Below are 24,782 nucleotides of genomic sequence, written 5' to 3' on the forward strand. Positions count from 1 at the left end.
GATTCAGAATGGGGATCTTGCTCAACGTTACCCAGAATCTAGATGTGCTCTGTCCAATACGGTAGTCACTGCTCACATGTAGCTGTTTAAACTTAATCTAAAATGTAAAAATCAATTCCTCAAAGACATCAATCACATTTCAAGTACTCAAAAGGCCATCTGTGGCCGGAGACTCCCATTCTGGACAGCACATATGAGCAAGATCTCATTACAGGAAGGTCTACTGGACACTACTGGGACTCCATCCTTCCAGGGTGAAAGATTCCAGGGTGGAACCGTGTGCCACGCATTCATGTGGCTGGCATGATAAATCAGAATTTAGCGAGGCTCCAAATGCCCAGGACATTTGCTGGATCCTGCAGTAGAGTAAGAGGTTGGGCTGGAAAGGAAGACAAGTGTCCTGCAGGCTCACACATTACTTATGAGATGTTTCCACAAAATGGGGAATTCTGCAAGGAATCACAGTCCCATTAGATATTTGAAACCAATTAATTCATTGGAATGAATGAATGTAACAGAAGCAGCAATCAAGCCCTGGCCTACCTCTATTCTTGATGAATTGAGTGATCTGCCTTTCATTTTATCTGCCTTCCAGGGGAGAAAAACCACTGCTGATTTCCATCTTTATGGTTAACACACACAAAGACCAAAATACAACTTAGGAAGCAGAAAACTATGAATATGTAGATAACAGAAGCAGACTTAAGAACAATCATTTTGGAATTAGCACAAAAGAATTTTAACTAGTAAACAAATTTTTTTTTTTTTAAAAAGTAAAAGAAACAAAGTAGAATGCATGGAAAATGTCAACAGAGAATAAGAATCCTTAAAAAGAATAAAAATTACAATAAGCACAAAGTACTTACTTTAGCACTATTATGAAATACAAGATAAGCCAGGTCCAGAAATCAGGTACTGATCAAATAAGCTATATCCAGTCCATGAAATACCATAACACCATTAAAAATGTGGTTGTGTGATATTCAATGATATGGACAAATGTCTGTTATGTATTAAGTGAAATAAGCAGTTAATAAAACATGCTTCATAGATTAAAAAGACTAAACCAAATGTTTAAAAAAGAGTTCTCTCTGGTGGTAGAATTATGAATGATTTTTTATCTTCTTTTTTCTTTATGGTGGTTTCCTGAATTTTATACAATGTTATGTTTTATAAACATAAACATTTTGATTTTTTATAAAATTTGATTTTTTATAAACATCTTGATTTTTTATAAAAATCAGATTTTATATAAAGATCAACTGGCTAAATAAAATGGCTTTAAGGAACAACTTAAATTTACATAGATAGTGTCATAATGGGAACTTAAAAAAAAAATTAGGTATTAAAAAAAAAAGAAAGCATGATGTCAAAGAAGGAAAACAAGAGTCTTAGGTAAATGGGAATCTGAGCTTTCTTAACATTAGCATTCTATGCTCCCAAGATCTTCCATTCAAACTGTGGAACTCTACCAATATTACTAACCTAAGTACTTTGAAAATACAAAAATAGAAATAAAAAGTCTTGACATATTTTTCAAACATCAAAGAATCCTTCTGTAATATTTATATATAAAAAACTGTCTGACAATTTACAAAGAAACATAATGTACAAATTAGTATCCAGTAAACTGCAAAAAGACTGCATCGTCTTCCAAAAACTCCAAGTAAGAACTTCCCTGGTGGTTCTATGGATGAGAATCTGCCTGTCAATGCAGGGGATATGGGTTCGATCCATCATTTGTGAGGATTCCACGTGCCATGAATCAACTAAGCCCAAGCATCACAACTGAGCCTGTGCTCTAGGGCCCAAACCTGCAACTCCTGAAGCCCACGTGCCTAGGCTCTGTGCTCTGCAACAAGAGAAGCCACTGCAAGGAGACACCACAGGCTGCAACCAAGAGTAGCTCCCACTCACTGCAGCTGGAGAAAGCCTGCATGCAGCAATGAAGACCCAGTGCAACCAAAAATAAATAAAATGACACACATTAAAAAAAAAAAAAACCACAACCTAAATAAGACGTAAATGGTAGCGCCTTCTTACAGGATCCACCGCCTGCACCGCTGTGTTCGTTACCTGATCAGCAAACTGGGTCATGTAGCGCTGTAGCCTGGTCTGGTTGTCAGTCTGCTCACACATTTGTACCAAGATATCAAAGTCACAGTATTTTTCTGCCAATGAAGCAGCCCATGGGTACTGGCCTAGTGTGACTGTGGGAATGAGAACAGATGGGAAGAAAATCCTGTTAGTGAAAACTTAATATGTAATAAAAAATAATATTCCTTGAAATTTTGCCTTTATTCCTATTACTTACTAAAAGTACTTAATGGAAACCTTTCTAGTTACTGGCAGTTAGTTTCATAATCCATATAAACTCATTAAAGATGTATATTCAGCCCTTCCTTCATCACTGCCCACCTAAGATGCTACTCCCCTCCTTCACATAGCAAGGCAAGCTCGTCCTCAGAATCTTGGCTGTGACAGTCTGGCTATGTCCTCTGCTGCAGTCTCATCACCCATCCACACCCTCTAATGGCCCTTATCTGCTCTGCCCTATGGTCTAGCCATTCCTATGAAGGTCTCAGATGGTAACAAGTTCTTTGAGAGCCGTCTCCACACGCTGATAATTTATTCCTTTGTAAATCATCTTCAGCATTGTCTAGGAAACCAGGTAAGTAATGACAATAAGGCCGAACAGATGAACACAGAAAGACATACATACGAAGTGTTGCTTAAGTTCTCAGCTACAACTGGGTTAACAATGTTGTACTGAATACCACTGCCTGAATGATCTGACTCCTCCATTTGTTCTGTAGACTCAAAGACCCACAGCCCTCACTATTAAATATGCACTTACGAAGTGGAGATAAGAGATCTGATCTTTTCTGTAGGTATTCCATTTCCAGACTGCTATATCTTTCTTGATCACTGGATTTGTCCACAGACTTGAGCTGAGAAACATAACCATCCAAGAAGCCATCAATCAGTGCTACTAACTGCTCTGTTAGAACGTTTCGGAGGTTGCTGTCTGCCTGAGGATAAACCATCTTCAGGACAGTCGTATGCTGGCGCATTATTGCTGTTCGGATGCCAGCAGGACCGCTGGTTGCTGTGAAATCACACAAAATAATAGGACAAGTAAGGGTTCCATAATGGCTACAGGGAAGACCAACTGCCTAAAAATTACATCCTGTCACCTTTGATGGAAAAAGAAATCAAACAGGGGGTCAGTAGACACTTGTCTATGTACTGCTCAAAACCATCTTCTCTATGGAGATGGCCTCAGCAGAATCAAGTAAACCGGACTCTTCTTCCTTCTAAATTCCTTTAATGCTACTCCACTTACTTCTGTGTGTTAAATAAACATAAAATATAGTCACTACTTTCAGGGCCTGCTTCTATGAATAACTATACATACTAAAACCTAGTAGATGCACAAGTATCAGTTAAAAAATTAAGCTATAGAGACAGCTGCAAATTATTTCAAGGGAATAAAGTGATTTTTCATAAGATCTGCTCATTTTGGAGATGTCACTTATGTTATTTTTTATTTCATTTACAAACTTGTACTAGGAGAATAATATGACTTCCAAAAATAACAGACCATTAGAAATATATTTTGGGACATCCTAGTGGCTAAGAATTCACCTGCTAATGGAGGGACACAGGCTCAATCCCTGGTCTAGGAAGATTCCACATGCCACAGAGCGGCAGCCCAGGTACCACGACTACTAAGCCCACACGCTGCACCTACAGAAGCCTGTGTGCCTAGAGCCTGTGCTCCACGACGAGAGAAGCCACTGCAACGAGCAGCCAGTAAATGGCAACGGAGAGTGGCCCCTGCAGCCACAACCAGAGAAAAGCCCGTGTGTCCTTGTGTGCGACAAAGAACCGGCACAACCCCCAAAAAAGAAAAAAATATATAATTTGAGCAACTGCTAATGAATCTGAAAATTGGGATCAATGCTTGCAATCTCACCTGTCCATGGAATATACTCAGGTTCTTTTTCTCCTGACTCTTCTCTTCTATACAAGGAGTTTCTATTTTGTCGATAGTGACTAGCAGCTTGGAGCATGTCCTGGAAAACGAAATGTGTTATCACATGCCGGAAATGAGGGATCCCAGGATCCCTGAGATTATCTGAAACATCAAGTTCTATTATTACAAAAAATTACTCAGCACAGGCCTGTAGGATTACTTTTTGATTCTTTCTGCATTTGAAATTTGTTTTACTCCATAATCTAACTTCAATTTTAGAAAATTATGGTAACCGAAGTAGGAAAATCATCACTATAATATCCATGAGGTAAAATTAAGTGGAATGTTTTAACTGAGCTTTTGAGTAATTAAAAAAGAGAAACTTATTTGTTGTTTCTCAGTTGCTAAGTGGTGTCTGACAATTGTTTAGAAAATTACAATAAAATTAATACATTTACAATGATATATATGTCCTTCTCCAAAATAAAAGGTTTATTCTACCAAACAGAAACTTTCAATATGCATAAGGCACACACTCAAAATGTCTGCTAATTGACTGATAAAATTACTGATGTTTTCCTAACTTTTTGGAATTAACAAATGGCTAACCCATTATGGATTGCTGGTGATGCACAGTAGGAATATGGAAACCACTTTCTCCTCTGTCCACGGTCTGGGCTTTGATTTGCTAGAATCTTCATATGTTTGTACCTTGAGAATACTGTTCACATTGATCACCACCTCCGCCCATTCAACTGATTCCATGGACGTGTCCTTCAAGACTTGTTCCTCGTGCTCCAGTAAACACTCACAGATGGTATCTACCTGGGACGCCTGCGGAGGACAGAGACAGCACCCACTAGTAAGAGGAACCATGCTGACAGTTGACCATCACAACTGCCTAGACTCGACCCAGCAGGCTTTTCTCACTAAGTTACATCCTCTGCTTAGTAGTCAGAGGGATGGTCAGTGACAAAAACAAATTTAAAAACCAAGGAAAGCTAGAATCTCCTAACTTTTAAAAGGCAGCGAGCCCAAATAACAGTCTGCTAAATAAGCAAATTCTGAACTGTTAGCAGGTAGACTTTTTATTTAAATATCAAGTCACTGAAATATTTATTAGAGTTATGAAGGCTCAATGCCACCTTTAAATAGTATTAGGTTACAAATAATGTCACATTACACTGTAAGACCCTAAACTAATGAATTAAACAAATGAACCAATGGATAAAAATAGTGATTCAACTGGCTAATGAACAGGCTAATTTCTTTCTTTGAAGAATTTATTTTCTTTAGACATAATAGAAATGTTTATAGAATAGTAGTAGCTACGTTGGAGAGGGTGGTGGCAACCCACTCCAGTACTCTTGCCTGGAAAATCCCATGAACAGAGGAGCCTGGTGGGCTGCAGTCCATGGGGTCGCTAAGAGTTGGACATGAGTGAGCGAATTCACTTTCACTTTTCACTTTCCTGCATTGGAGAAGGACATGGCAACCCACTCCAGTGTTCTTGCCTGGAGAATCCCAGGGACGGGGGAGCCTGGTGGGCTGCCGTCTATGGGGTTGCACAGAATCAGACACGACTAAAGCGACTTAGCAGCAGCAACAATAGCTACATAGAAACTAAATATATAACTTATAACTGTTCTTTTCTTTTTTATCATTAATTATTAACACATAAAGGTAACTGAGGAAAAATGTTAAGCACTGAAACATTTGCTTCCAGTTTCAGCTCACAGTTAAGCTTTCACCCTCCTTTATTTATCAAGTGGATATTTACTTGGTAGTTAGCATTGGGCACGCAAAGATAAGAAGAAATGGAAATCAGATTTGTTGCCCTCAAGGAGTTTACAAACCAGGTGAAGGAACAAGACATAAACACATGCACAATGCAGCCCAAATAAAATCACTGTCTTGCAAATCTTGTTCTTCCTTTAGTATTTCTGATGTCACTCAAAGTCATCCTAACAGCCCGAGCAATAAACCTCTGGCACAGTGAATTTGTAAGAGTTTTTTACACTGTTAATGTGAAAAAGATAATGAAAGTAAATGTGACATAGAGGCAGAAAATAACATAAAAGCAAATAAAATGCCAAAACATTTGCTAAATAACCCTTATCACATATGTTACGTGTTCACTGGTTTCAAACATTGCTCATAAGCTGTACCAACACAGTTGGAAGCCCTGTTCTGAAGCTGTGAACTCGCTTTTTAAAGCCCCAGGAGGTGTGGGGCTGCTTCCCAGACTGGAGGCAAGGTGGAGGCTGCACCTTCAAGCAGAGTCTGATCTTTTACCTGGACTGCAAGATCACCTTGCCCACCAATCAGAGCCTAACGTGGGTTAACCAGTTCATCTCTTAAAATGCTAACACCTGTCTGTAATGTAATTTACCACTTCCAAGTGGATGGACAGGTAAAAAGAAAAAAAATTGATACATATTAAACTTATGTGTTCCTTCTTCAGTTCTCTTGAATTCTTTTTTCTTGAATTCTCTGTTTTTATTATGATTATGCCATGTGGAAGGACCTTTAGAACTTTACCCAAAGACCAGTAAATGTAAAGAGAAGTGAAGATAAATGGTGATGTAAACAATCTTAAACATTATCATTTTCTATATGGAGTATTCTTTTGAGGACCCAATCATATTTAAAATTTTTTTCTCCTGTCATATCCTACGGTACTACTCATCAATTATGTATCCATCTAACTGATAAGTTTCAGACTCTTCTTTTTTTCCCCAGTTAACTGGAAAATGTACACATACTCGATTAACCAGTATGCTTAGTACTTTGATCTAAAAGTTGAAAAAGGAATCAGGCTCTTGCTCAATTCAATCTGTCATTAATAATTTAAAAAAAAAAAACCTTTATCATGTAAAATTATGTATGAATAAAGACAAAAAGGTGGAGAAGGAAATGGCAACCCACTCCAGTATTCTTGCCTGGAGAATCCCATGGACAGAGGAACCTGGTGGGCTACAGTGGGTGGGTCGGACATGACTGAAGCAACCTAACACGTAGCACATCCTAGATGCTAGCACTGATTACCAAAACTTAATTTCCATTTTCCATAGCTCAAAATCTTAAAATCCAGGGGATGAGCAATTAAATTATTTTGCTTCTGTTTACTTTCTCTGGTGACAATTCCATCATGCCTTCAATAGGAAAATGTCCAATTCTGGCTAATTTAGCACTGTTATGCTTATCTTATCCAAGTCCACCTAAGTAGTGCTGTCCCTTCAGAATATTATGAACATAAGTGATTTGATAATTTGTTAAATTACTGAGTGCACCTTCCCAATAAAAAAGAAACTGGTCAGGAGCACTGTTTCTGACTGACCTGAACTGAACTGTGCTCACGAGCCACTCTCCCTCCACTACAACTGAAGATCTGTGCAAATGCACCAACCCTGCCATGTGGCTGAGGCAGGAAAGGACAATTAAGACATTGTATCTGGAGGACAAATCAACCTTCTCCTGTCCCATCCTCAGTGGGGCATGAAGAACAGTTACGGGACATGTGATGTCCTGTGATGCCACAGGACCTGGAACTACCCTTCTCTTTATGGTGACTGTAATTTAAAAAATGACCCTGTTTTGTGTATTTTTTTTCTACAACATATTTTTAGTGCATCTTTTTCCTTATTAAATCCAATATTCAAATAAAAAGGTGAACATGGGGGAAAAAAGACAAAAAGGGAAACAAAAAATGACAGTAGTTTGGTTAGATAATAAAATCTGAGGTGAATTGTCTTGGTTTGTTTTAATTCAGATTTCAGGCATACTTCCTTGATTAAAAAACAAAACAAAACAGAAAAGTGTTTTGCCTTACATTCCCTAGAAAACAAGCCCAAACGTATAAAAATGATGTCTTCTTCAAACTAGATACATTTATGGAGTCAACAGATCTGAACATAGTTCAGTGTCAAATTATTTTCAGGTTACAGTACATCAAATATTCAGAATAAAAAAGACTCTTGGCAGAGGCTACTAGTTGCTAGATTATAGCTAAATTGTAGGAGGAAGGAAACAAAATTAGAGGCACCAAACAGAGAAGTTTCCCAAAAGCAAAAAACAATTCCACATTCCATAGAGTTGGGGGAAGGCTAGCACTGTCTCTAAACTCAGATAATGCCACAAAGGTAGGAGGGAGTTCCAGGAAGGACTATGAAGTCCAGAAGCAGCCTATCAGCATGCCCAAAACATTGCTGCAGGTGGCGCAGAGCAGGGCCTGTGGTCCCCACTGAGACAGCCGGCCCCGGGCCGTGGTATCAGTGTTCACTCATGGAGACGGGAGGCAGCCCTGTCCTTCACAAGGCTGGGAGCGCTCACTCAGGTACCAGAGCTGTGGGCTGACTTCCAGCACCTTCATCTCTTCTCCCTCCCAAGTTTACAGGAGGTTTTCTTTTTCTCTGAAAATAAATCTGAACCTCCAATTAAAATAAATAAATTTATATTAAAAAAAAATAAAAATGAAGTGGAGGGACTTCCCAGGTGGCCCAGTGGTTAAGAATTCGCCTGCCAATGGAAGAGACAAAGTGGATCCCTGGTCCGGAAGGATTCCACATACCACAGGGCAACTACTGAAGCCCTCGCATCCAGCGCCTGTGCTCCACAACAAGAAAAGCTCACACACAGCAATGAAGACTCAGCACAGTCAAAAAAAAGATGCAGAGCAGGATCCTAGCAGGCGGCTGAGAAGAGTTTAGAGAAGGGACTATCTACAAAGCAATGGGCAGGAGTAAGGCCACCCAGACAGGACAGCCACGACTCGCTCCAGGCCTGAAGGGGCACTGGGATGGAGCAGTTGCTGGACACACACAGAGGGCAGTCAAAGAGGAGGCTGGTCCAACAGCAGGCACAACAAACAGGCAGAAGCAGCAAGGAAGGAAGGTGGGGACGGTGCTCCAGGCTCTGACCCGACGGTGCTGCCGCTCCATCAGAGCCAACAGGAATGGAGGGGCAGGGGAGCCCACTGTGGAGACGCCCTCCAGGGCAGAGTCAAGAGGGGTGTGGAGAAGCACAAAGACAACATCAGACATGACAGAGAGGACTTTGTCATCAGCTTCCCAAGCTCTCATTTACAGGGAAAGTGATCAATGAGTGATGCTTCTGAGTGATAATTTAACCAGAAAACATGGAGTTCAATTCAAAACTCCACGAGATCTTCTGTCCTCAACCCTCTCCTTGCTGGGGGTCCATTCAGTAAATGGCAGTGCTCCAGAGTCACGCTAAGGGGAGGAGGGGGCTCATCTCACCTCTCTAAAGAAGACATCTGCAGGGGTCAGGTTGGACGGGACGTCACAGTCCCTCTTGTTCAAAGCCATCAGGATCACTGTGTTCATGAGGTCAGGAAGCCTCGAGTGGTGGTTCTTGAGGATGATGGCGGCAGCCAGCTTCTCGGCATGCTCACAGAGCAGTAGCCGCGTGGCCATCGGCATCCCTCTCACTGGAAAAGTGCTGAGACGTCTAAAGAGGCCGACCTTGTGGAAAGACGAACATGTGTTCTTAGAGAGCATTCAAAGTAAAACAGAGGAGGATGCAGTCGTATTTCCACCAGAAGCACAGTGGGCACAGAGAGGCTGGCCCCAGTCTCCCCCAGAAAAATCTCCTGCTGTCTGTCTTTGGGGCTGTTACACACACACACACACACGCACACACACGCAACCAGCCAGGGCAATTTACACCTATAAGAAAGTACAGGTGTTTCTTTTCTAAGATTACAGTGACCCCAGAGATTCTGTCAACTACTGTTGTCTCTGCCTACCTTACTCCTCAAATGATTGCTTATGGTTATCAAAGAATTATAAAATTGTTCTTTTCTACCTACATTAATCAACTCCCCTCAACTCCAGACCTTTGGAACTAGAAACTCAGCAGTCTTCATGTTCCAGAACCCTAAAGCCAGGGGGAGGATGGGGTCTCTAACCCTCTGCATCCTCTGTCTCTTTACTTGATGCCTATTTCTGCCTCAAGAAGGAGAGTTTATATTTAAAACTATTTCCGTAGACACAAGTATGTAGTTGTACATTTTCCCTGATTATTAATGCAAATCTTTCAATGAAATAAGCTCTCAATATTTAAGGAAATATAAAGGCGTAGGCAGAGTGGGATTTTTAGATCTGGACAGACATTCCTTTGCAACAGACACTGCTGCCAGCAGCTGTGCGACTCCACAAGGGTCTGAGCCCAGGGAGGCTGTGACAAGGGCGGCCGCACCAGCTCCAGCTCCACTGTCCCCGCCCTCCAAGAACTAGGCGCTCCCTTAGTGTAGCGTGTTGGGGCCACGGATCCTCCCATGCCAACAAGCCCACTCTTCGGCAACATGACCTTGCCACTTCTCCCATCTACAAGCAGAATCAATTTCCCAATCCCTTTCATCTGGCCTAGTTTTGTGACTTATTTTGACCAATGACACTTTGGTGGAAACGACAATATGTGATGCCTGAAGCCTACAGCCTTAAGTTCACCTCCTCAGAGTGCTCCCTGAAGGAGAGCACTGGCATAGGAGGCCAGTCCAGCCTAGAGGAGGATGAGACTAGGTAGGAGGGAACCAAGAGGCCCCAGCAGATTGAACAGCACTGCCTGCCAGTCAGGCAAGATACCTGGGAACGTGCCAGATCAGTCAACCCCAAATGTGGTTCAAGGAAGGGGCCCATGGAAGTCAGCAGGACTACCTGTCAAACCCACTGAGTTGTTTCAACTTAGTACATCCTGGGGTGTTTGTTATGTATTAATAGTTAACTGATATACTTGACAATTACATCAGGAGAAAACGTTTTTTTTCCCATTGATCTGTAGCCCACCTAAAATACTAAGAAAAGGAAGAACTCAATGACTAAATAAAGTTGTCTTGTCACGACAGTAAGAGCAGACAGGAGCCAAACCGTGCATTAAAAGTGAAGCGGTATGCAGGATTAGAAACAACCAAGACATTTCTGGAATCCTCTAGAACCACACTGTCCAATAAGGTAGCCATTATTCAACCATTATTCAGTCAAAGTGGTGACTGAAATGTTAGTCAATTAAAAAAAACCTTCAGTTCCTCAGCTGCAGCAGCAATTTCAATTACTCAGCAGTTGCTGGGGACTGAGGCTGCCACCACTACAGAGTGCTCTGTTACGGAGCTGACTGCAGTCTTTTTAGCAGAGGCGTTTCTAATGTGGGAGAAAAACACAGAAAAATGGGAATAATCTAACTTTTCTGGATTATGCCTTGGAGACACAATTGATCAACAAGGCAAGGATGGGTGATTTTATGTAACAACTCTGTCTAGCAACAAAAACATTGTCTAATTTTGGGCACAATATAAACGGGAATTTCCCTCTCCCTTAAAAAAAGAGGAATACTTTAAATGAGTACTTGATGCTAATGGCACCTCGAAATTAAACATCTACATATTAGAAAAACCTGTCATCGCCTTCAGATTCTTCACTAACGATACAAAATCAACTCAGGAAAACCTAAACTTTACATAAAAGTACACAGTACAACTGAAGGAAAAGCAGGGTGTCATAAAATGTAACAAGAAAAGTTAAAATAACATTTTTGCTGAAGTATACTATTTTTCTCCTTTTCATCTTATTTCAATGCAGCTTTGATTCTTGCAGTAACAGGTCCCTACCAGCCCTGGAATTATTTACTTAAGTCAGCAAAGAAAATGGACAACAGCAGTCATGTCCCACCCAATGAAACACCTCAGAATTAGCAAGAAAGGGTCTCCTGCTGTCATGAGAGAGCCACAGAAGGCACAGCAAAGTCAGGAGTCCAGCCATTCAGGGTTCACAGCAACTGGGATGCTTACTTGGTGGATGAAGTCCATAAGGAAAGAGTGGGCTTTCATCTTGTCTTCTAGCTGGTGGAGAATAATCAAGGATGTGTTGCTGAACCCAGGTGCTTCTGGTGAAACAATAACAAGACAAACACGTGACACAACGTGGCTTGACACAAGTGGCTTGACAACAACTACTGCTACTAAAAGTGAGAAAAATCTGTACAAAAGGAAAGAACTGACCTTTCAATGCGATTATTAATTACATTACCCAAGAGGTTCAAAATCTATAGGAAACCTTTGGGGCTTTGATAAAATTCATACCACAGTTATTCAAAAAGAAATATATTACTATTGGCTTCATCACTTTGTATTATTCTAAGCCTGACAGTTCAAAACAGTCAAAGAAGGTAAGCACTGCTGTTTCCTTCCCAAGTCTCCAAGGAGCCTATTGCTACTTACTAGGTAGGAAATTAGGGAGAGAAAGGATTCTTGAGACAGTTCCATGGTCCTTGGGAACCAACGGGTAGCCCAATGCTGCCTGGAGGGTAAGAGGAACAATCTGGAGAAGACCCAGGGCAGAACATTGCCCATTTCTACAGGCCAAGGTTTGATCACTGCTGCTGTTAGAAAAACATATAATTTCTATTGGCCAAATTCAGGAGTTACACTAAAATTATCATTTAATTTGGGGCTGCTGCTGCTGCTGCTAAGTCGCTTCAGTCGTGTCTGACCCTGTGCAACCCCATAGACGGCAGCCCAACAGGCTCCCCCATCCCTGGGATTCTCCAGGCAAGAATACTGGAGTGGGCTGCCATCTCCTTCTCCAATGCATGAAAGTGGAAAGTGAAAGTGAAGTCGCTCAGTCGTGTCCGACTTAGCGACCCCATGGACTGCAGCCTACCAGGCCCCTCCATCCATCGGATTTTCCAGGCAACAGTACTTGAGTGGGGTGCCATTGCCTTCTCCGGTAACTGCCAAATGTTTACCTATGCCACCAATTTCCTTTTAGAAATAAAATGCTGACAAAGCTAAGTACAGCTAATTAATCTACTTCAGACAACATGTAGGATTTGCTCCAATGTTTCCTCCGTTTCTGTTCTACTATGCAGATCTGTTCTGAGCCCTTTCTGTGTGTATGTGTGTGTTTATGTAAGTAAAATAGATGAGGTAGGGTTTTTGTTGTTGCTGTTCCTTATTTTGGGTGTGCTGCATGGCTGGCAGGATCTCAGTTCCCTCACCAGGGACTGAATGAGGCCATGGCAGTGAACACTCTTGAATCCTAACCACTAGACCACCAGGGAACTACCTGCACTGAGTCCTTTTTAAAATCTGCTATAAGTAAAGTTACAACCTTTTACAAAATACTGAATTAATACTAAATTGTTTCATAAAATAAAAAAAAAATATGCACCAAGAAATGCCTGAACAAAAAAAGCAGAATATTCTTCTCGAAACAAACCTCCCTGCAACATTACACTTCAGATGCTCCTACCCTCAGGCACAGACTCAGCCCATCGCGGATCGGAAGCTGGGTAGTCATCCAGCAGGTCCACGCTGATTTGGGTGACAGCTTTGTCTAGCTCACAATCGGAGTCCAAATCAGAGTGAGAGCAAAACAGCTCATCAACTATCATTTGTGCATGACCTAAATCTTTTCTGAAATAAAATTAGGAAACAAAAGTATTACAACTCAAAGTACTAAATTCACCATGAAAGTTAATTGTGAAGTTAAAATCCCATATGTTAGCCCAAAGTTTATCACTTTTAGTAACATTTATTTAAAAGGGAGACAACAATTATCCATTCCTTAATTCAACAAATATATGCTGAACATTTACAATATGCAGGCTCCGGAGACAGAACAATAAATAAAACATCAGAATACCATCCCAAGACTTCACAAAGTCTACAGTGGCAGGAGGAGTAAGACAAGCAGGCAGTGACACACACATAGTCGGAAACTAACAGAGGGCCACAGAGCACACGGAGGAGAAACACAAACCACCGCGGGGCAGGGAGCCTTCTTGCAGGAGAAGGTGCAGGAAGGCTGGGGTGACTGCAGGAGGGAGACACAGCGGCAGAGACAGGACCCGGCACGCCTGCGTCAAGAGAAGTGAAGGCCTGGGGAATGGCAATCACCCAGAGAGGAGAGAGGGAAGAAGGGTCCAGCGCAGACCTCTCAGGAACACCAGTAACTGAAGGACAGTGTACAGGTCTCAGAAAACATGTGACAGAGTGTGAGCTTAGAAGGAAATGTGATTTGTTCCAGTTTTAAAAGATCATTCTAACTATGCTATGGAGATGGGAGATCAGACATGAGGGATAAAAATACAGTGAGGAAGTTACTGCAGAAATTTATCCAGGCAAGAGAGGACAGTAGTTTCCACTAGCCATAGCTGCAGCAGAGAAGGAGGTAGACAGCTAGACAGCTTTGAGAAAGAGATACAAGAGGGAAATTCTGGCCACTGGTTAGATCTGATATGTAAAGATGAGTCTAAACAACTGAATGTGGCTGGAACATAGGCTAGGAAAGAAAGAGTAATATTTGGAGAAGACATGGAAATAATCCTGGTTGTCAGACTGGGGGGAAAGCATGCTACCAGCATCAAAAGGGAAGAGGCCAGAGATGCTGCTAAACACTCTACAATTCACAGGACAGCCCCACAACAAAAATTATCTGCCTCAAAGGTCAATAGTGAGAAGACTGAGAAATGCTGCTTTAAAGGTATCATAATTTCATTTGTGAAAAGTCTTAATTTTTTAAAGACTATTGGCTGATACCATCCCAGAAATGATTACTTGTTAACCTCATGGTACTTCATGCTAAACAGTGTAAGTAGAAGGCACAGTTGTGTTAGAAGCCCAATAACACCAGTCCTAAGGTTACTACACTTATCAGCACTTCAGGTCAGGGACCCCTTTGTACTTAATCATCTTCTCCAGTAAAACATTTAGAAATGACTATGCTGGGTTGAATGGTGTTTCCCCAAATCCAAGTACACTCAGAAACTCAGCATGTAACCTTATTGGATACGAGGTTTCTGAAGATATGATCAGCTGAGTTACGATGAGGTCATCCTGGATTGGGGTGGCCCTAAATCCAATGACTGGTGTCATTACCAGGACGCGTGAGGACAGGTGCTCAGGGAAGACAGCCACGGGTGACAGTGGAGACAAGTGAGGGGTGCAGACGTGGCCCAGAGAGCCAGTGGCCAGCAGCCCCGAGGAGCCAGGGAAGGACAAACAATGGTCCTGGCCCAGAGTCTCAGAGGGAGCTGGCCCTGCTGGTACCTTCATCTTGGACACCAGGCCTCCAAACCTGTGACAGAATAAATTTCTATTGCTTTAAGCCACCCAGTTTGTGCCAATTTATTACAGCAGGCACAGGAAACTAGTACAATGACTCTATTACCATATACATGTTGAGATGAGACAAGACTGTCAGAGCTGTTAATTAAAGGATAAAATTATACAAGATAAAATCATAGTATTATCCAAATCTTGGGAGTCAGATTGAACACTATGCAATAAAACAAGATTAAAAGAATATTATATAAAAACAGAAATCAAAAACTGACCTAATGGTGCCCTCCTCTGGACAAGAAACTAAGCTTAGCAGACCGTCACTACAACGGCCCAGATCTTTCCAGACATGAGCGCACCGCCCCTTTCAAGCTGACGCCCCTGTGTGAGAGGGCGCCTCCGTGCATCAGACACCACTAGGAGTGGAGTTACGGGACCATGAGCTGAGAGTGAGGGGAATGGAGGCAGTACAGTATGAATGTCTCTTAAAAACAAAGATTTGCTGAACCAGAATCCCAGAAACGATAAGCGGTCTGTCCAGTCTCACACAGCTAACTAGGGGCAGAGCAACGGCTGGATCACAATTTTCCTGAGTGTTACTTCCAACATAAATGGAATGCACAACATTTAAGGAAGGTACCAGACACATACTATGCAGAATGTGTGTTGGGGACAAGCAGAGATGACTGTACCCAGACAGCAAGTGTGATGGAGTGAGTGCAGTTGTCTGCTCTACCCTGTGCATACCCTCTTGTGAGCGCCCTCCCCTGGGGGGCTCCCCCGGACCTCGCCAGGGCCCCTGGGATATTAGTAAACATGACCAGATAGAGACTTGAGGAGCACTTATGTAGCAATGCTTGCTCCCTCCTGCTCCCGGAACCCTGAGGCTTGAGAGAGGCCAGGGCAGCCTGCTAGATGAAGAGACACCATGTGAGGCAGATGGAGCTGACCAGTCAGGGCCCCCAAAATGTGGGCAAGTGTAGCCAGACAGGTGGCTACTGACCTCAGACCATGCATGAGCTCAGGCAGGACCAAGAAAACTGCCACCCGCAGCGTAACCCCGAACAGCCGAACTGCAGGACCAGAAGCTATATTAAGTAAGCCAGAGAGTTCTGTGGTGATTGCAACAGTACAAAACTCGACCACCAGGCCAACACTTCACAACAGCTAGGATGACCTTTTGTATGAAACTTCACTGCCTTCACATCCTACATAAAAGACGCTCACAAGCTACCTTTGCAACTCCTACTTCTGGTGCTACACTGCTGCAACACGCGCGAGGGCTGTGTTACGTCACGCTCTTCCCAGCCGGGCTGGAACCCTCCCCTGGCTACCAAAATCAGAGCCAGAGGTTGTTCAAGTACCAAGCTCAGAAAAACATCTAGGTGACGGCATCATTCCTTCAACTCACTCCCACTAGTCAACAAGTAAGTAGCAAATGTCAGTAAAGTGTCCTTGGACATCAAAAGAGCCATAATTTTAAAAACTTGTTATACCTGCAGAATTGCAGAAAAGCAGCTTTGAGCAATTTGGTTTTATCTTCCTGGGCAATAGTTTCATTCTTGGTAGAAGTATCAAAAACCACACTCTGTAAAATAATAAACTATAGTTTAGAGTTGAAGGTATAAGAATATTCTTAGTTACTACAAAAAAAATTAGACCAAGGTATGAGGAAAACAACACAGACACACAAGCTGTTTGCCACACTCTCTGTATCAATGACTTATATACTTAAGACATTTATGGGAACATCAAATGATTAATTAAAGTCCTACAGAAAATGTACATATAATTCAGGAATTATATTGTGAGTAAAATTATTTGAGGATTTCATCACAACACAACCTTTGGATAGGCTTACCCTTACATCACAGAGTATATTTGTAATCATAATGGTTGATTTCAAGCTTAAAGAAAAACTTACAGAAATTTAAAAGAAATGGAATACTGTTAAGATAGCTTCAGAACATATCGCAGGATTGTGAAAACTACATGATTACAAAATAATGAAAGTTTTTCAAAAAGTTACTTTCTGTGGAAACTGTTACTAAATCATTTTCATTTTGAATTACACAAAAAGTCTATATACTTTATGTATTCTTCAAACAGAAATTACTCAAAACGGTATTAATGCTTAAAAGAAGGATAAAAATCTCACAGATTATGAGCTTCAAGATGACAGCGAAAAAAATGACAGTTTTTACCCCACCCTCCCCTCAAAAATCATCCCAGAATACCAAGAAGAAAAACCCCCCATACATCTGTGGTTCCAGCTACACAAAGATGGAAAGCAGAGGGAAGAGCCCCAAGTGAGAGTGGGGAGGAGACCAGGCAAACTCGAGCGGTGTGGCAACAGATCCCAAGGACAAGTAACAGACAGCAGGCACAGGGTTTCTACATGTGACTGGGCAAAGCTAGAGAGAAAGACATCTACAGAGCTGCTGGAACATGCTGGGAGATTAAACCTGATACCAGGCAAAAGTAAGCAAATATACAATTAGTCCACTCTAAGCATCACATGAAGTTGTACACTAAATAAATATAATCAGCATACTACACTCTGGACTGTAAAACAACATTCACACTGCCATTAGAATGGAACAAATGTATACTGGAATGATAAAGGCAAGGCAGAGGAGTGTAAGTTACCCCAAGTCCTCATCTTCAATAACAGGAGGTCTACAGATGATGAAAAATAATGAATGAGAGACAGTGATATACACATATTACTTAGAAATATGGAGGAAAACATCAAAAAAATTAAAACACCTAAGAGACTTAAAAGTTGCTTCTGAATAAGAGGACAAAGGAAATGAGAGAGAGAAAAGAACTAACGTCTTCATCATAACTCTTAAAACTGTATGACTTTCAAACATTTGTGGGAAATAGTCCAATAAAAATGTTTAAATCCTTTGTAACAGGCTTCCTTGGTAGCTCAGTGGTAAAGTGAGAGACGTGGGTTTGATCCCTGGGTGGAGAAGATCCTCTGGAGAAGGAAATGGCAACCCACTCCAGTATTCTTGCCTAGGAAATCCCATGGACAGAGGAGCCTGGAAGGTTATAGTTCATAGGGTCGCCAAGAGTCTGACATGACTTAGCAACTACACAACTACAGCAAAATCAACTATATTTAAAAAAAAAAATTATGAAACCATGTTACCTCATTGCCTGGTCCAGCAACTGAAGATGCTAGGGAATCTTCAAGATCTTCTGCTAATATGGACACATTTTCCCTTGAAGTAATAGACACCAATCCACTGTTTCTAGAAAAAAGGATAGGTATACCCCCGCAGGAACCAGCTCCTAAAATACTGTCTCCTAAGAGAAAGGAAAATACGCAATCAAATACATATTACCAAACAATACCCTCCTAAATCTACTTCCCTAAGCAGAAGATCCTGCTGACAGCCCTTTACTGTGTTACTCCTACTCTGAACCCAGTTATAACCCTGCATCAAGTCAAGGCTCCTCGCTATCTGCAGAGGCAGGCTGAGTCCTCCATGGTGCTGTGCAAAAGCAGTGAGTACAGTGAGCCAAACAAGAAAATCGTCCCGTCTGCAAGACACAGAGCAACAGCTCGTCAGTCCTACTCTGACTTACTGAGTAAGCCAACAGCGGGGCAAGGAAAAGGTCTAAGTTTGCCTGCAGCCTTAACAGCATCCCACCCAACCAGTCAAGGCTCTGGGGCTGGGACCAGACAATCAAGGTGCCATGCTGCTGCTCACCTGGATTTTGTCCTTTGGCCCTTCAGATAAATACTATCTGCTTGTTTTTCCTACTCCTGGTTGGCTTCCCCCAACACCTCCCTCCCCCGCCGCCCACCACAGCCCCCTTGCATGAGTCCAGTGCCTGGGACTCTTCTCACCCAGGGGTCTGAACAAACTTGTTTAAAGAATATCAACTCAGAATAAGTCACTCTTACTGACCAGGAACAACCAATTACTTCTCTGAGCATAAGTTCTTTCCTTCTTGGCCTCTTCTGGGGAAAATGTTACTATTTTCTGTCTATAGTAAAACTGGGCTCTACCACCCTGCCAGTTTCTCAGCTACTATAGGTATGCTACTGAATCATCACAGGTATCACGCTTGAAGCAAAGCTTATGCGAAGAGAACAAAAACTTCTCAGAATGACTAATGAGTTCCTAATCCTACTTTCTAAAACTGATTACCCACCTTGTGTATTAAAAACAATTTTCTCCTGAGGAAGAGAAAACTTCCCAGTTCCTGTGGAGCACATGTAGACAGCATTTTCAGTATATAGACAGGCAGTCTGGTTTGAAAAGTTTGGGACCATCAACCGACATATAGTCAAGTCTTCAGACTGAAAATTAAAGATTGTATTTAATAAGAATTGAAACAAAAAATACTTTTGTATGACTTCATAATTCATACTTTTGTACACTATCTCATAAAAATGATAAAATAATTCACTGATTTTCCTTGTTAAAATTACCTGAGATGATTTACAAAACATGACAGAAATAAGTTTATAAACATCAATCAGAGAAATCATTTGCTGAGTTGCAAATAACTAGCAAAGTTTGAAAATGTTTCCATGGTGGTAAGATTTCAACTAAAAAGCCTATTAACAAACATGAGAAAAAATAAAATTAGTTCATTATTTTAGAATTTAGAGATACTTTTAAAACAATCCCTGATAAATACTGTTTCTTTCTTCACTGTCCAGATATCAAGCACAAGAAAACTGAGATAATTTGTTCATATATGAAATTAGAGAAATAGAAATAAGACTTAGTAAGTCATAAAATTAGCAAAAGCTCAAAAGGATACTTTGTTTATTAAAAGAATTTTACAAACATAAAAGTGGAATCCCATGATGTTTTAATTCTCAAACTGTCTTCTTTATCCCTTTCGCATTGTCTGTGAAAAATTTTAACACTGAGTGTGTTTTTGTTGTATAATCAGAACACATAAGATTTATTTCTATTTGAAATAAAAGATCAAATTAAGATTTCCTTACAGTAGTCAGTTATGCAAATTGTATTAAGAATAAGTTCAATAGAATTAGATGCTACACAAGGTTAAATGAAGTTAACCTTGTGTAGGCCTCTCCTAAATAACAGCAGTTATTAAACAATGTTAAATTGCCATCAAGAAGCTTAAAATTAGACAGCTTGTCTTTTTAAAAAATTTACTTATTTTTAATTGGAGGATAAATGCTTTACAATATTGTATCGGATTCTGCCATATATCATCATGAATCAGCCACAGGTATACATATGCCCCCTCCCTCCTGAACCTCCCTCCCACCTCTCAGCCAATCCCACCCCTCTAGGCTGTCTCAAGCATTTGTATTTTCTGTGTCATACAGCAAATTCCCACTGACTACCTGATTTTACATATGGTAATGTATATGCTTTAATGGTATTCTTTCAATTCGTTACTGCCCCCCGCCCGCCCCATCCCCTCATGTCCACAACTCTTTCCTTTTAACTATTCACATGAATTTTAATAAATATATAATGCAGTTACCTACAAATATGATCCTATTTGAGCAAAAAGAGGATTTTTCTGTAATATACAGCACATAAAACCAAAGTCCAATTCCCATCAAGTTTCTTCCTATTTTTCACTCTGCAGTTCATCATCAATGTTTTCTTTCTACTCAGTAATACAGAAATGAAAATCCCTTCAGAGCTACAGCAGGAGAAACATGCTGCTGCTGCTCACTGTCAAGGGCTCCCACTCTCACTTCTCTTTAGCTAAGGCTGAACAGAGGATGAGTACGAGATGGTAAACAGAATGCACTGCCTAAACACTAGTTGTTTAAAACGTATTTCTGGGAATTCCCTGGTGGCCCAGTGTGGACTAGGACTCTGCTTTAACTGCTGAGGGCCCAAGTTCAATCTATGGTCAGGGGACTAAAACCCTGCAAGCTGCACGGCGTGGCTAATAACAATAAATAAACAAAGGGATTTTACTTTAAAAAATGTATTTACATTTGACTGCACCAGGTTTTAGTTGGGGCGTGTGGGATCTTTTATTACAGCATGCAAACTCTTAGTTGTGGGATGAGGGATCTAGTTCCCTGACCAGGGATTGAACCTGGGTCCCCTGCATTGGGAGCACAGAGTCTTAGCCACTGAACCACCAGGAAAGTCCCCCAATAAAGAGATTTTTAAAAATTAAATTAAACATATTTCTAAGCCCTACAGGTGAATATCTCAAAGAATCTGACCTTGCAACAGTTAGGGAGAAAAAACTCAGCAAGTTACTGTCACTTGGTCATTTAGCTTGTAAACAGAAATCTTACCTGAAAAGGTGGGTTATACTGAGTGACTTCCACAGTCACTGCATCTGACATTTGGTAGCCATTATCTTCTACTGTTATCAGAGAGTAATAGACAAGGCAGGGGCTGTCTGCCAGGTGCCATGCTGCTGCCAAAATTAGGAGCCCATCGCTAATCAATGAAAAAGAAAGATATACTGTCTCTTTGGAAAACAGTTTGGCAATTTCTTAAAGAGATAAACATGCATTTCTATATGACCTAGCAAGCCCAGTCCTAGATATTTACCTAAGAGAAATAAAAACTTATCTTCACACAAAAACCTGTGTACAAATGTTTATAGTGATTTTACTCATAACTGCCTAAAAATGGAAACAACTCAATATCCTTCAACTGCTGAATAAACAAATCCTGGTAAAGCTACTCAGCAGTAAAAAGGAAGGAACCACTGAATGAATATCAAATTCATTATGCTAAGTGAAAGAAACCAGACTCCATAGGCTTTATACTGTATGATGCCATCTACACTATAGGGACAGAAAAGATGTCAATGGTTGCCAGGAGCTGGAAGTGAAGGAAGGGGTTGAAAAAGGAGTGTGTGCGTGCATACTCACTCCTGTTTGACTCTGTGACTCTACAGACAATAGCCCATCAGGTTTCTCTGTTCATGGGATTTTCCAGGCAAGAATACTGCAGTGGGTTGCCATTTCCTCCTCTAGGGGATCTTCCCAACTCAGGGATTAAACTCGTGCCTCCTGCATCTCCTGCACTGGCAGGCAGATTTTTTTTTAACCCCTAAGCCACCCAGAAAGCCCCTGACAAAGGAGTTCAAAGTAATTTTTGGAGTGATAGAATTGTTCTGTATCTTGATTGTGGTTGTAGTTAACTGACTATGCACTCATCAAAACTCACCAAATTATACACTAAAAAGGGTACAAAATATTTACCCTATGTAAAATATAACTCAATAAATCTGACGTAAAAAGACCAACAAATCATCAAACACAGGGATTAGCAAAGTGCAGCTCTCAGGTCAAATTGGCCACAGATGAGTTTCTGTAAATAAATCTGTCCTGCAAGACGGCCATGTCTGTGTGCTGTCTATGGATGCTTTAATACTACCACTGGTAGAGTAAAATAGCTAAAACGAAGACCACATGGTCCCTAAAGCCTAAAAATATAGTTTTGGACCCTTTATAGAAAAGGTTGCTAACCCCTGATCTAATCTGCTTTTTAAAGTTTACTTTTGTACAGAAGAAAAACATTTTGGTTTTACCTTTAATAACCAATCATAGAACTGCTACTGTATATTCAAGCTGCTGTATAGGTGAAAACAAACTTTTTTCCATCTTAAAAATGTATGTGGTCCTCTTAAGTCTATCAAAGTTGTTGCCCCGAACATAAAAAAAAATTAAATGGTCTCTAATCTCAACTCCTGAAATATTTAGTAGCATTTTTAACAACTTTCATTCAAGTTTCAGAAATATTAACAGGATGGCAAGCACTCTCTACCGACAACTAAAAATAATAAAGCAAGCTACTGAATAGATGACATGCACTTCACATCAAGCAGTCCTGATACAGCTCTCATTTTCCTTCTCCACTGTTTCCTTTTCCCAGCTCCCCAACTCTTACCATTTCTACCTGAATTTCCTCGAAAACTTCAAGGACACTGGTCCAAATTGGAACATACTGGCAGTGACCTAAACAGCTCGCGGATGACAGCTAAGAGGGCAGTGAGCAAAGCCACAGAGAACTCAGTCCTGAGAGCCCTCCTCTGCACTAGGTAGGGAGGTAGAGATGGTCATGCTGTTGTGAGTCAACTGAAGTTACTCCACAGACTGGATTGCTGTGCGGTAAGAGGTGCCAATGAGGCCCAGAGACATAGCTAATAAAGAATTCCTCAGGAAGGGCTGCTTAGATCAGCTTCATTTGACATCTCTATCAACAAAAAAACTTCATGATTAAAATAACATGAAGCTATTTTGGGTAGTAAAGATGATAGAAAGATAATTAATTTGCAAATCAGTAAAAATTTCAACAATTGATCAAGGAAGAGCAAAAAGCATGAGGGAGACACATGCTTCTTAAACAGAAGACACCTGTCCAGACGTGGAACAGTCTACAAGGGTCAGTGGAACTTGAGGATACGGAGAGTGATGACTGGATCATTGGGAGCAATGGTGGCAGGGGGCCAAGAAGGCGAATGAGAACTGCATCTCACAGGCCCCACAAGAATCAAGTCATGCTGGCACGACAGCATTCTGTGTCTGCCTCAGCACAGCAAGTCCTATGCATGCTTCTCTGTGCTCAACCTATGTCTCCATTCCGAAAATTACATGTGAAAAATGTCCACATCCTCTTCCCCACAGTTGGCTGCATCCTGGCACCAGTTCTAAACTTATGATGGAGGTCCAGTAAAGATAAATTAAAACAAGATAAACTGTATTTAATTAAAATATTTTTGGAAATTAAGCATACACATTATTTTTACTTCTTTGATAGTTTACATAGAAGTTTTTCAGAAATTACAAAGAAGGATCCTGACAAGTCTCAACAGCCCACGACAGAAAAATTAAACAGCAGAACTGTAAGCCAAGAAACAAGTAGAATTTGTTCCACTAAACTAAATTACTCTAAAACACATAAAAATTATCCTTAAAAAAAAAAAAAATTATCCTAACTTCCAGTAAGCTGTGTTTTAAAGAATTACAAATCATATGTTGGCATTCATTATAAACGATATCACAGAAGCTGTATTATAAATGGCTTTTCAGTTCTATATGACCATAATATTAAAGCTAAACAATAACATGGGATTAAGTAGCTTTATCAGACTAACTTGAGATCTTAAGCACCACTAAGAGCATTGGTTCTAAGAGGAAATTCACTCTGAGTGACTCAGTCATAAACAATGACTGAGTTCTAACTTGTACCGCCAGGACAAAACCTCATCCATCCTTCCTTTATTCAATACAGCCACAAACTCAGGCTAAAGCTTCAGCAACAAAAAAAGGACTGGAGAAGAGCCCCCAGAATCTCCACTGAGTCAGCAAAGACGACAGCATGGAACACACCCAGCAGCGGGGCAGGCAGCTCTCAGAAGCTCCAGCTATGCAAGCAGAACAGATGATCCCTAATAAGGGCAGACAGCTAATGGGACACTCAGTGGAAGGCCGAAAACTGCCGACACTTGTGAAATGCATTAGCACTGCCAGACAAAGTGATTCGATAAGGCAGAATAATATAAGATTAGGGTTAGACACATCAGAAGAAGAGATAGCAAGGGTGCTTATTATTCTATAACAAACATCAATCTGGTTTTCCAAACGACTACCTATGTTCTGCATGACAAATGAATTGCTTACCAGTTTTGCTTCAAATCCAAATATCGAATGTTGACCCCTTCTTTAATAGCTTCATAGTTACTTTCAGATCCCTACATGAAAATATCAACAATGTAAGCTCCTTCAGTATA

The 24,782-nt window shown here is 40.9% G+C and overlaps 1 protein-coding gene across 1 annotated transcript in view; it reads right to left on the reverse strand.

The window, feature by feature from the left end:
- The window catches only part of NUP133 (nucleoporin 133), a 55,760-nt gene that overhangs the window by 17,337 nt on the left and 13,641 nt on the right, over positions 1 to 24,782 (reverse strand). Inside the window, exons 8-19 of the mRNA XM_019954077.2 lie at positions 24,673 to 24,743; positions 21,331 to 21,478; positions 19,230 to 19,377; positions 18,217 to 18,374; positions 16,553 to 16,644; positions 13,246 to 13,409; positions 11,784 to 11,878; positions 9,238 to 9,462; positions 4,691 to 4,813; positions 3,980 to 4,079; positions 2,858 to 3,109; positions 2,077 to 2,210 (exon numbers count right to left, since the gene is read on the reverse strand). Of these exons, the coding sequence (XP_019809636.2) occupies positions 2,077 to 2,210; positions 2,858 to 3,109; positions 3,980 to 4,079; positions 4,691 to 4,813; positions 9,238 to 9,462; positions 11,784 to 11,878; positions 13,246 to 13,409; positions 16,553 to 16,644; positions 18,217 to 18,374; positions 19,230 to 19,377; positions 21,331 to 21,478; positions 24,673 to 24,743 (1,710 nt within the window). The remainder of the gene's footprint in view (positions 1 to 2,076; positions 2,211 to 2,857; positions 3,110 to 3,979; positions 4,080 to 4,690; positions 4,814 to 9,237; positions 9,463 to 11,783; positions 11,879 to 13,245; positions 13,410 to 16,552; positions 16,645 to 18,216; positions 18,375 to 19,229; positions 19,378 to 21,330; positions 21,479 to 24,672; positions 24,744 to 24,782) is intronic.

This window comes from Bos indicus, chromosome 28, assembly GCF_029378745.1.
Source record: "Bos indicus isolate NIAB-ARS_2022 breed Sahiwal x Tharparkar chromosome 28, NIAB-ARS_B.indTharparkar_mat_pri_1.0, whole genome shotgun sequence".
Classification (NCBI taxonomy): domain Eukaryota; kingdom Metazoa; phylum Chordata; class Mammalia; order Artiodactyla; family Bovidae; genus Bos; species Bos indicus.